The 13,412-nt window shown below is 41.0% G+C and overlaps 1 protein-coding gene across 1 annotated transcript; it reads right to left on the reverse strand.

The window, feature by feature from the left end:
• Positions 1 to 1,509: 1,509 nt before the first annotated feature.
• On the reverse strand, positions 1,510 to 11,402 carry LOC129331059 (triggering receptor expressed on myeloid cells 2-like). The gene is made up of 5 exons (XM_054981385.1): positions 11,284 to 11,402; positions 8,603 to 8,947; positions 8,174 to 8,231; positions 3,210 to 3,376; positions 1,510 to 1,869 (listed from the first exon to the last, which is right to left on the reverse strand). Exons 1-5 carry the CDS (start codon positions 11,324 to 11,326, stop codon positions 1,850 to 1,852), a joined length of 633 nt encoding a protein of 210 aa, XP_054837360.1. The 5' UTR covers positions 11,327 to 11,402; the 3' UTR covers positions 1,510 to 1,849.
• Positions 11,403 to 13,412: the final 2,010 nt, after the last annotated feature.

The following is a 13,412-nucleotide window of genomic DNA, read 5'->3' on the forward strand; positions in this document are numbered from 1 at the left end:
TGCTTCAGGCATCAAGAACTTTAAAACAGAATTGTGGGCATTTAACAGTCGTGGAGATGGAAGCTTTCCCCAACACAAACCTAAGAAGATTTTCTTTAAAGCATTCAGTTGGGACCTGGCTAAATGGAGTGGTTCCCCCTTCCCCCCCATCCCACCCCCATTTCCGTCCTGCAGTCTTCTCTGCATGGAACCAGCTTTCTTTCTTCTCTGGTTGCAGAGAACAGTAAAAAAGGCAGGGGGGGGGGAGAAGGAAGATCATTCAGTGAATAGTAGGCAGTGGAGGGTGAAAGGATTGATGTTAATCTCAGTGCAGCTGCTTTTGTGCTGTCTTCTAAGTAAAAAGACAAACTTTCAACAGTTAGGGTTCAAAATGGCAGCACAGAGAGTGGAGATTATTAATCTTACCACACATGCTCAAACTAAAAAAAAAAGTGACGTGTATTCAGTAGCCCACAAAGCTCGCAGTAGAACAAGTGAATATAAAATGCAGCAAAGAACGTGAGACCGCATCAGGAGCAGAGCGTGTAAAAGGGGGCGGTTCCAAGCCGGTGAGAAGGCTATAGGGCTGACTGCTCAGATCATTCGCTTTTACACGTGAGTGCAAAAGGGTTGAGAGTCTTCCTAGATTGTGCATAGGAACTATATATATTATAACATTTGTTGAAGGGTTTCAGCAATTCTGCAAAATTATTAGGTAGACCATATGCTACAACTTTCCCAAATTACCAGGGGAAGTTTGCTTTTCTTTTATATTTCCCTGGTAGACCATCCTTATTTTTGCATTTTGAGAATGCTGTGTTAAAACAATTAGTGTGAGTTACTAGAGTTAATGTTCTTCCAAGTTCATCTTCCTCAGCAGGGTCTTTAGAAGATAAATCAATAAGGATACATCTTGCCTCTACAGAAAATGTGTGAATGCGCATGCATATAAATATAAGGGCACAATGATCTCTTATACAGCCTACCATTTCACAGGTAGGAATCCTCCTTACTCCAGATACTGTCTTGAAATCTCCAGCAGAAGTAAAATTATGCATTACTGTGGTTCCACATTCCCTCTACACTCCAGCCCTGTTTCTTGCCTACCGTGTGGCACAGTAGAGACCAGTTGCCACATCAGCTATAGAAGGAGGAGCGGATGTTATGTCTATGGGGGAACAGGTGAGATGGGCTGGAGAAGAGACAGGTCTGCTTCTTTCTCTGCTGCATCATCTGCAGAGTTAGAGTAAAGCCTGTTGTCCAAGGCAAGAGGAGCAACCCAAGCGATCAGGAACTATTTAGACATGCATGGGAGCTATTACACGTACCCTGTGGAAGCATTATATGTCCATTATATATATCCAGATGCTTGACAATGATACTTTATGCACATTTTGTATAGTACTTGAGTTGTATAAAAATAATTCATGCATGCCTTCTCTCCCAGATACTTCTTACTATAGACTGTTGCCTCCAGCCCACCCATGGGAATCTCTTCATTCCAACAAGCATTTCCATTAATTTGGACCACAAAAGAATTTATTTTTGTTATTGTAACAATTATTATTAGATACATTTTGAAAAGGTGTTAGAGAGGAGATCCCTTACAGTTATTACGCTGTTCCCAATACAATATGGTTAAAAGTGCCCCTATGTGTCACAACTCTTTTATTCATGATAGCGAAGCAGTTGACTTTGTTTTGCCAGCACAACTTGGCTTTGCAAGTGAAACCATAGCAGTCCTTGTGCTGAGCATGTGGTAAAAGGATAAAGCAAACAGGTCTTTTTAATCCAGTTTGTATCTGCTGGCGCCACATCCATGAACCTGTTAGTGAATTCTTACTTGTTCTTTGCCTTCCTTCCATCACATCTAGTTATTCCAACCATTTCCTGTTAGGAAACAGGAAGAGGCATCCAAGTTATAAAATGAAATGAAGCAGTGAAATAAATATAGTCTATGGCCACTGTGGCACTTGAGGTTCTTCTCCGTACTTGACAGAAGCTCGCAGACGCGGCTGAATTTTTCTTTTTAACATGATTATGGGCAGCAAAAATAAAAAAATGAAATAGCAATATGTATCTTAAAGGCTTAGAAAAAACCCAGCTCCCTTCTAAATGTATCATTTTAACAGCTCATGATCTGAAAGCCCTTTGTCATACCCCTCCCATTCCTCTAACATGTGTCTGGGGAGAAAGTCTTACAAGTATTCTGATCATTTTGAAATTTGCAGAATGAAGAGGGAAATGCCAAGAGTTTATTGTACAAATCATCCCTCATTCAGGGCTGGCACAACAACAAAGACAAAATAGGTTGCGTCCTAGGGTGGCACAATGCAAGAGATACCAATGATTATGAAAGCAACACAGCAAAGAGTCCAATAGCACCTTTAAGATTAACCAACTTTATTGTAGCATAAGCTTTCAAGAATAGGGTTGCCAGCTCCAAGTTGGGAAATTCTTGGAGATCGGGGTGGGGTGGGGGGTGAAACCTGGAAAAACTTGGAGAAAGTGGGGTTTGGGGAGGGAAAGAACCTTGGCATGGCATAATTTCATAGAGTCCCCCCCTCCCAAGTAGCCATTTTCTCCAGGTGAACTGATCTCTGTGGCCTGGAGACCAGTTGTAATTCCAGGAGATCTCCAGCCACTACCTGGAGGCTGGCAACCCTATTCAAGAACCACAGCTCTCTTTGTCAGATGCATCTGATGAACAGAGCTGTGGCTCTCAAAAGCTTATGCTACAATAAAGTTGGTTAGTCTTAAAGTTGCTACTGGACTGTTTGCTATTTCACTTCTGCAGACTAACATGGCTAACTCCTCTGGATCTATGAAAGCAATACAGAAATGTGTGTGCAGACTACATCAAGCATGGCCTGAAAGTGACTGAAAATGTGCCCCAGAATTGTATGGTAGTGGCACTGGGCGACACTAAGTTCAGGGATTTCTCCACTTCAAAGTGTTACAGTTCAAGAGACACTTACTGTGCTTAAAGCTATATGCAGTCTGTACTCCCATACTACTTTTAAAATTTTCTGTTTCTGTGCAAACTAAATATGGACCCCAGAAAGACCTGTGATGGTGCAGGGGGATATAGGGATATACTCAGTTTACCTTCTATTTCCTAGACAGATGCAAAACACTGTCTCCTTAGCCCCAGCCTTATTCTGGCTATGGCTGCAAAAAGCTTGAAGCAGCCCTGCCCCAACCTTTCACACCTGAACTAGTGATGTCACCTGTTACTGAGAGGAGCTGGTGTTCATTTTCTCTTCTGCTGCCATCCTCCAAACGTCTGTTCTTCTGGTTCCAGGCAATAATCAAGAGGAATATGACAACCAGGAATTTGAAACCCAGGAATCCAGCTACGAGGAAGTGGAGACTGACTCCAGAATCTCCTAGGGTGCTTTGGAAAGTCATAAATGCAGGATAGTATTAAGCAGAGAATTTAGTGTGAAAAGATATTTTAAAATGAAGAGGAGAAATGCTTAAGTTTTCATTAGAGAACACTGAGTTTGCTTGATATGGCTACAGCAATTTTTATGCTTAAACTCCATCGTGAGAGCTAAGCAGCTTGTTTTTCTACCTCATCTGTATATGCACCATTCCTTTGATTTGATCTTATTAGTCACATACATTGAGAATCTAACAATAGGCTTTAAAGTCCTCTTGTCCCCTGAGTGTCATTCCTGGTCTTTGAATGTTTCTTCTCAGGGATTTGTGTGCTTGGAAATTAATTCTCAGATGCATGGGCCTTATTCAGATTGGCACAATAGTGGTGGATGGGGAGAGGAGAGCTTAATTTTATCTCCATGCATCATTGTTCTCCTGATCTGAAATGGCCCCGGGGAACCACTGTTAGCCTGGTTGGGGAAACTTACATGAACTGACAGGCTACAAGATTCCTTAATGGGGCAAATGGGTTCCTTGGGGTCATTTCAGACATGCAGGTAATGTATTAGGCCTTTAAATATCTGGCACCCCAGGATTAAGTTAGTAAATGGCCGTTTTCACATGCACCCTGGGAGATGGTGCAAACTCACAGCATGAAGCTTCTTCCTAGCATGATCTCCCGGCATGATCCCCTTTAATGGCCTGATGACATCAGAAAAAGGGCCATTAAACGGGATTGTGCCAGGAAATCGTGCTAGGAAGATGCTTTTATGCCGTGAGTTTTGCGTGATTGTCCGGGCGCGTGGCCGTGTGAAAGCGGCCAATTTTGGCCATATTGCTTTTCAGTTCCTGCATTTCCTAGATGAAACGTTAATCAGTATGCTACTAATTAGAAATTAAGCCCCCAACTTAGATGCCTGATGTCATCCATGCTTTGCTAAACTGGCCTGAAAACCTGGAAGTAGAGGCATTATCTTTTTATAGCAGCAGACTTTCCTAATGAGCTTTTCAAAAACTCTGCCCCTTGTTGCCTCTACAAGCACCTGAAATACTGAGTGGTGAATATAACAAGAGAAGTATGGTCACCATTTCCTCTAATCCTTCCCTTTTTGCCGATTAAAGACTGGGACTCTAGACCTTAAGAGAGTCAGAATCATTTAGCTGCTTTTTAGAAAGGCTCGATCATCGGCTAAGTTCCTTTTCCTGCTTGTTTGGGCTTTGGAACGGTATGTGCTATATAAAATTAGTGACCGTCCATTTTTCCGAGGTCCTGAAATATAACTTGGAGGAAATGAACTTTAATTGCCAGAAACTCTTTAACTCAAGAAACTATATAGTCTATTTCCATTCATTAGAGATCCTTTTAGAATTTTTTTTTAATGTTTTGAATTCTAAGTGATTTGATTTCCTAACAATTAACGTATTTTACACAGCTTATGTGCACCTGTGAATTGGATTTAGGAATCCATTTGTGCAATTGTTGTTTATCTTCACTGTGTCATCTTCCCCACCCCTGCCCCAAGCAGTCCACTCCAAGCTTGGAAAAGTTGATTCTTGGGAGTCAGAAGAAGTCTACACTGAAGAAGGGGAAGAAGAGACAGAAGACAATTTCACCCTCTTGCTCCTTCTGTGCGCAACCCCTTGCTCCATCTGGCTATTTGTTACTGAGTCCAGTGACTCCGAGAATCAACATTCCTGAGGTGCTCCTTAGAAGGAAATATTATGAAGCTGATTATTTCTATCTCAAAGACTTTTTTAAAAAACTAAGCAGGCATCATCTGAGGGTACAAGTCAGTTGCTTGGTCCTAGGTTTCCCGAAGCCGTCGTTAGTAGCAAAAAAATATCAGTGCAATGCAACAGCCAGTGCTATACCACATATAGCACATTCATGAAATATGTAAAATAAATGTAGAAATAACAGAACAGCAAAAATGTAGGCCTTCACATACACAATGGTCACAAAATCAAGTCTAGAGAGGGAGTTGCAGTTTTTCCTTCTTTCATAGTTCATTGTGTTTTGAAAATGTGACTCCTGTCAAGTTACGTTTGCTCAATATTATTTGTGGCAAGAATAAATTTCCCTTTACTGCCAAGAGCTTTCAGTCCATACTGAAAGGTTTAAAATCTTCCTACAGAAACTATAAATAGGCTGGACTGTGATCCAAACTTGCGTGTCAGAGTGGGTTGCTGCCAAATTCTTACAAAGTCGAACCCTTCCCCGCCAATACTTTTTACTCTGAAGTTGCTTTTTTAAAGCTGCTATTCTTCTGGTGGGGGGGTCTGTGACCACAAAATGATCTCTGCCAGGGCAAAAAAGCAGTGTGGGGTGGGAAAACATGAGCACAGGATGGGTTTATATTCTTCCTTCTGTGCCACCCATAGTCTTCTGCTTTTTAAGAATTCAGCCAGACCTAGTTTGTGTGGTGATGCCATCCTGTCTAGTTGTGTACTCAGTAATACAAATAAAAGTTGTATTACTCTCTGAGATGGCAGAACCTGGGGGCCCTATTGGGGCAATTTATTAAATCTTACTGCAACAGTTGTACTTGTACATTGTGATTTGATAGTATGTGTGGGAGCTGCAATAAAATTTGGTAATTTCTGTCAGAATAATCTTGTATATATCCCTGGTGAAATGCTGCAGTTAAGAAGAATGGAAGATGAATTGAAAGTCTCTAAGGAGGTATCAAATTCAATAGGACCCAGAATTCATTCCCCCCCCCTTCTGCAGTGCAGAAAGGATGATCAGGGTAACTGGAAAACAGATGTATAAGTTTCGCAGTGTGTTGTCAAAAATTTTATTTCAGTGATTGGAAATACTCAGTAGTACCTCCAATCTGCTGCAGTCTAGTCATGTGGTGTGTTTCATCCTTTGAATAGTTGCTTGCCTGTTCAGATAATCAACAGGAACTGGCATAGGCTTAGCATAGTGAGGCATGTAGTCTGCTTTTCTTGGCTTCCATAGTATTCATGTAGCTGTTCTGGGCAAAAATTAACACGTGGAACTTGAGGCTTTGGACTGTGATGATAGTCACTAAACTGGCTTTAAAAGGGGAGGGTCCATGGCTCAGTGGCAGAGAGTTGGTTTTGTATGCAGAAGGTCCCAGGTTCAATCCCTGCCACCTCAGGTTAAAAGGATCAGGTGGTAGCCAGGTGATGCAGAAGACTGAGACTGTGGGCAGCTGCTGCCAGTCAGAGTAGATGATACTGACCAGTCTGTGAAACAGGATGCTGGACTAGATGAGCAGATGGCCTGATCCAGCTGAGATCTTCCTATGTTCATATGCACCTTTTCCTGAGACAATGTTCATACTTTTGAGTGTGCATAAAACTGTTGTCTGGGCATGCTGCAAACGATTCCCCAGCTTTGAACTCTTAAAACTGTCGGTATGTAGAATGAATATCAGTATCTGTGCTGGGTATTAAATTCCAGCCCTGTTCATGAACTTCTTAACATCTCAGTTACACAGGACAACTTCACATAGTGATCGTGCAATTTTTAGTCTTCATGACAGCGTAAGAAAAACTCTTGTTAGATCAGATGAAAGCTTCATGTAGACCAGCATCCTGTTTCCAGAAGTGGCCCGTAATATGCTCCTGGGAAGCCCAGTAGACCTCCCCCATTGTTTGCCTCCTCCTGCAGCTGGTATTCAGAAAAGTCACACCTTCAAAAATAAAAGTACCATATAGCTGTCTTTGATGACATCCATTGATAGACTTATGCTCCAGGAATCTGTATAACCTGCTTTTAAAACCTATCTAATATGAATATACGGAAGCTACCCTAAAATGAGTCAGAGTATTAGTCCTTCTAGTACAGTTTGGTTTAATGGCTATGTTATGGATTTTAATTTGGGTAGTAATTAATTGGATTGATTGGTTTTTAATTGCTTGCTAAGCAATTAATTGATTCATAAGGAGCCAATGCAATCAAGCTGCTGCTGCTGACAATAGTAATCTTACTGACCCATCTAGCCTTACTGGTCTGTCTTCTCCAGTAGTACTCTTCCCATCCGTGGCTCTTCAGTATTTAAAGCAGAAATTTACTCTACTTGCTACCTGCATTCCTCACTGGAGATGCCAGGGGCTCTACTTATCAAGTGACCCAGGATAGAATTTGACATCAAGATTCTACCAATAACTCAGCTGCATAGGAACCTTATCAATGTTTCACATACTTGGTATATAAGAATGAAATCGAGCCACCATACAGGGAATTTGCATCCCATGGTTGTTCCTCTGGAGCAAAGGCAAGATGGCCAGAGTGTGATTTGTATAACACTCGAATAGTAGCAATCCTAAGCAGATATCGGTAATTCGTTGAAGGCTTAGAAGAATGTAACTCTGCTTACAATTGTACTGTTTGGCTGTGGGTTATCATTGGTTAGGCTTCTGCAGCTATCAACCTTCATAACAAACACTATTTTAATAAGGAGATAGATCAAGATGGGTAGCTGTAATAGTTTGTGTGTAGCGGTAGAAAAGAGCAAGTGTCCAGTAGCACCTATAATACTAACAAAATTTGTGATAAGGTATCAGCTTTTGTGAGTGAGCTGTGCTACTGGACTCTTTCTCTTTTCTATTATTTTTAATGATTTGCTATGAGCATGCCCTAGCCTTTGGGTGCTTTATTATTTTGTTTTAGTGTACCGGGGCTGCCATAGTTCATGTTTTCTGTCTTTGCGTTCTGTCCAGGTCTCATAAGGAAAATTGTTATTCTTGCTGATAGACTAGAGCAGCTGGGCTAAGCAGGGCACAAACCACAGGCAGTGATGCAAAGTAGTGGCTTAAAATGAATGTATTGTTTTACCTGGAGTAGCTGTGTGCTGCTCTAGCCATCTCTGGTACCTCAATCTCCCTTGTGCCTGCTGGCAGAAACACAGCACTTTAGTGGCCAAAAACTATTACATTGAGACATTGTAAGAAACAGTGCACAATTAATAATAGGAAGATGAAGGGATAATGTGCCATTTGGATTAACGGTCACTGACCTGCAGCCTGAATTTCATAATTTTTGTGGAAATAGGGATGCCTATCCAAGAAGGGGGGAGAAAAACTGTTTTATGCCTTATCATCTGGGCAAAGTTTTCATGATAGTTTCTGCCTGTCACCATGTCTCTGTCCAATAGAGTTGTGATCTTAGTTGCAGTAATTAGCAAGAACAAGGCACTTGAAGTGTATTGTAACACAAACCCGAGTATTTAAAAGACAGCACTCAGGCAGAACACTAGAGACTTACCTCTCAGAACCTTCAGCTTCACCTTGTGCAGAATTCTAACACTCCCCAAGAAGTCTGTATTACACTGATACAATCCAGCATCCTCCTCCTTCAGTGGGTTGATGGTCACTGTGAGGATCCCTTTCTGGATGTCGTCAGCGATGGAAGTGGTGCCATTTCTCCTCTTGAGGAATGGCATCCAAAAACGCCGGGCAGTGACAACATGCTGACACTCTGTGTTGCTGATGTGTCTGCACCAGTTCTTTTCTCTCCACTGATTCTCCTTGGGACTGTAGGTACAGTTGATGGAGACTGATTCCCCTTCGATCCCATATACCACTGCAACATTATTTGAGGCATAGGCATCTAGGAAGTAGAGAACAGTTGTGTTCCATTCCTCCATTTTGTAACAACAATGACCAGAGTATAGTACTGGAAATATATCATCTATAGCTTGTAACATCCATATATCTCAAGCTTACTTTTCAAATGTCCTGCATAATACACATTGGGAGAAGATACCTTACATGCATGGTGTAAATTCATGCCAAATGATTTGCATATGAATTGTTCTTGCAAACATTCAGCTTGGCTGAATTCCTTAAAATCTCACTGGATAGGGAGGAGCATCAGCTGCATCACAGTGTTTATTGACCAAGTTGGAAGCCAGAGGCTTATATTAGAACCTACCTTGATCATTTATCCTGCCTTCCTTGAGCCTGGGGAGGGACAGCCTGAACTTCAAACTGATTGCTAAGAAGGGAAAGGAGGTGCACTGGTGTGAACACAACTTTAATAAGATACAAGAACAGGAGTGGTGAGAAACATTTACTTCAGGCAGCAAATTCCTGCCTCCCAACAGCCTCCAGGGGCAAAATTGTCCAAGGTCAGGCCAATGACATGCTATGCAGTCATATCAAGAAAAACCAGGTGGCAATTTCTTACTTCTCCAGTGAGAAGAAAGCAGCTGGATTAAAGGATAAGGAGCCACGACTTCACCATTCTATTACTTAAATTTGCAGCCTTGTACCACTTTTTTTAAAAAAGGAAAGCTACAGGATGGCAATGCGATCATGTCTAGCAGAGTTTAGAATAGTTCTCTGTCTTTTACTTTCTGGGGCAGAAAATAGAACACCTTGAACAATGATGCATCATTAATTCCACTCCCACCTGACAGAATTCTTTCCAAAGCTTTCTAACCAATTCTGCTGATATTTTTATATATTACAACTCCTGTTCCTGCTTTGTCCTGCTACAGAGGTCCAGAAAACAGGAGCTGAGCATGAGCAAAATCAGAATTCTCTATACTAATAGATATGGATTTTGGCATTTCACTAAAGATGCACGGAAAATAGATATACCCTCATTAAAGAAAAGAGTAAGAGTTCAGTAGCGCACTTCTTCAAGAAGTGAGCTGTGACTCACAAAAGCTCATACCCTACCACAAATTTTGTTAGTCATAGGTGCTACTGGACTCTTACTTTTTCCTACTGCTACAGACAGACTAACATGGCTACCCACCTTGATCTAGCTCATTAAAGAGTTCATCTGTTCTCAAGGTCTCATTCACACCTAAAATCAAGACAGTAGGCCTGCTAACTGTGAACAGCTTGATGAGGTGATGAGGATTATGCCATGTTTTTTCATCCAAGGTATCTCCTCTTCTAGCCTCCCAAGATAGCCTCATCTGAGCACTTTCTGGGACAAGCTAAGATGAGAAGATACCTCTTTTGGTAGGTTCAACACTTGATGACTCGGGCAAAACAGACATTAAAGTAGCATGGTTCAACTCAGTGTGCTGAATTTATATAAATTGTGGGTTGGGGGATGTTTAATGCACAATATTAGGGGGCAGGAAGGGGCCCCCTGTCCCCTGTCCCCTGTCCCCTACTATCCACAGCTTTCCCCTTGAAAGCGTTTCAGTTGTGACTTTTTCTCCTATCAGGGTTCATTTTGATCTCGGATCTGGACAGGAAGAAAAACAGCTGTGTCCAATCTGAGGGAGGGGAACAGCTCCACTGATGCTGCACTTTAGATAGCTACAAACTCTCCCTCTGCTGTATATAAATGTAGAGGCAACCCAACTCTTAATGTCTAGCTTGGATCTTGGCTGCATATTGAGTTGTTTACCTTGAAAAGTATTGTATTTGAGTTGATATTTGATATGCTTAATCTCATTCACACATGCAAGTCATCACTTGATGAACAATGAGCATGTATGAATAAACTGGCACAGGGGAAAATCAAAGAGATGACTTTTTCTGCTTTGCCCCTTGGAAGGCCAGGATCTGAGTCTTCATAGCCTGACATCTTCTGCACAGAAGTATAAAATGCTAAGATTGCACAACTGGAATAGATTTGGTAGTCATTTTGTTCAATCCCCTGTATTGAGGCATAATTCCCATGCACAATATTCTTAGCAGGTTATCCTATTTCATAGCATGCAGTTTATGCAGTGCCACAAGCACACAGTGGAAGTAGGCACAACATACCACACCAGAAGTGCTTGACAAGGTAAGAAATAAGCTTGGAAGAAACTTTAAATTCAGATGGGTAGACTTGGGTAGGATCAATTGTCTCCTGTCCTCAGAATCATGCTTCTAAATCCAGTTGTTATCTAGAATCATAATCTGTATATAGAATCATAATCTGTTCAGAATATCTTAAGCCACCCGTCACCCAACCCCAAAGGGATTTCTTACCTGACAAGGATACTAAGATGACAAGATGTGCAAACCTCTCCATCTTACTCCGGCAGATCAAAAGAGAATGTTTCCAACTGAAAAGGAAAAGTGGGTCTTGCACAAGGACAGAACTTTTGCTTTACTATACATGAAGGAATAAGAACAGGAACTTCTGCTGCTTTCTATTTTGGGTTAAGCAATATACCAGCAAAAAGTCTCACTGTGAGTGACTGAAAATGTGGGCATCAGCAGTGACACACATTAAAAGCATGGGTCTAACCCATGAAGGGGGAGGGAGACTGCTACATGAAAAAGGGAAATAACGGAATTAGGCACTGACTGTCCACCACAACCTATGCACCCCTATTAATTCAAGCTACCTGTGTCTCTGGATTCAGAAAGGCTATATGAATGAAACATACGGTGTGTGCCATATTTATCTTGTGGGGCCTGCTTACAGAGTATATAATGTGAGCAGTTGGAAGGAGGGGCAGACTATCTTGCAGTTACAAAATTTCTCACTTTATGGGGATGAAATAACTACACTCAAATAGTTTTTAGCTAATTCTGAAGTGGAGAGCAAGTTAGTGTATACACAGCTGATAGTGAATCCAAAGATGCTTTAGGAGGGCAATTCATGTATGAGATTCTTACATCTAGCAATTCTTCAAAGAAAGAAAGAAAGGCACAAATACGCTCTGTATCTTTTTGCTCTCGGTAAAGTGGTGAACCAAGCTTAGCTACATATAGCTGAATGTGTGGGCTTTTTGAAAATAAGATGTTATACATATTCAGGAGGGCATTTTAACCCAGGTTATAGGGCTAAACTGTAACAGAATGCTTCAGAAAGATGCTTTAATAAAGAAATAGGGATCGAGTGCTATATTACTGTGAACAATACATACTATCTGTTGTAGTATTATTTAATATATCATGGTAATGCTTATGATTTATTTTAGCTCTGTTTCAGACTTCTGCAGTCCAAATCCTATTGCATTGTTTATTGGATGTCCCATTATGTTGGTTGTATTGACTTACGCTGTGTAATCTGCCTTGAGTGTCAGTGAAGGAATAAACAAAAATTATATATTTGTTGCACCTGGAACAGGGGAACAGAGGGTCCCACGTAGGAAATCCTAACACGAAGCATTTCTCACTTTACATGAGACTGGAAACCATAATAACAGGGGCAATAGTTCTCACCAGTCGGATGTTATTCAGTGGGGCTTGCTTCAAGTAAAGTGTCCTTAGGACTGCAGCCTGTGATAAGTAAGCACAGGCTATTTAAGCCATGGGGCCACTGAATGAATGTAGCCTGTGTCTATAACAGTGGTCTGCTTCTTTCCTTTAAAAAACCCCATCACACCCTTGGCTCATGCTCCAGGCCATCCAGCACCCCATATCCTTGGCAACAGCTACTTCCTCTTCATATTTTGGTCTGCTCACCTGATCTTGAAATAACCCCCACCCAAACACACATTCCTAGTTCCTCTTTCTCCCTCCCCCCATCCCTGACTTCACTGTTTATTTGCTTAGTTTAGCAATTCATCCTGTCTGCTTCTGTGTGTAAATATTCTCTTCATTCCTGCTACTTCTTCTTGGCCAGCTGTTTTCACAGCTAACCTGGGTGGAAAGTTTATAATGCAGCAAAAAAACCCAGAAATTGACTGGGGGCGGGGGGGGGGATGATAAAAAGATCAATTAAATATAAACAAATAAGAAACTGGTTGCAAACTCAACCCTCCTCCCCCTATATAAACAAAACACAGAAACAGAGTATAAAAATCTATTGTGGTGTTTTGATTATATTAATAAAGATCTCAGTACTAATGTATTGACAATTTTAAAACCATAGGGTTTTTTTTGGTAAATTTTTAGGCTGTATCTTATTAACTTTCTGTAGATGCTTTGATAGATATGGGCCATTTATCTTCTTTATTATATTTTGTTCATAGTACTTTGATTGTTAGATTGTAAATCATTTTAATTACTTTTACTTTTTTATTCGATGACTTTTTTGTAATCATTTTGTTTTTATTCTTACAATGCAGATAGTTTCATACTCCATATATGTATTTTGGTCAAATGCTGTAAACACTGCTGAAAGACCCATTGGTCAAAACAATTTGACAAGCATGTACTAAATG

This window comes from Eublepharis macularius, chromosome 5 (genome assembly GCF_028583425.1).
Source record: "Eublepharis macularius isolate TG4126 chromosome 5, MPM_Emac_v1.0, whole genome shotgun sequence".
Classification (NCBI taxonomy): Eukaryota; Metazoa; Chordata; class Lepidosauria; order Squamata; family Eublepharidae; genus Eublepharis; species Eublepharis macularius.

What these genes read in the sequence shown, in the direction of transcription:
- LOC129331059 (XM_054981385.1), bottom strand. Translation starts at nt 11,326, where the DNA reads ATGGAGAGGTTTGCACATCTTGTCATCTTAGTATCCTTGTCAG. An exon ending in GCAGCACACAGCTACTCCAG is followed by an intron (nt 3,377 to 8,173) that starts GTAAAACAATAC and finishes GACTTTCCAAAG; the next exon opens with CACCCTAGGAGATTCTGGAG. An exon ending in CCAGCTCCTCTCAGTAACAG is followed by an intron (nt 1,870 to 3,209) that starts GTGACATCACTA and finishes GTTTCCTAACAG; the next exon opens with GAAATGGTTGGAATAACTAG.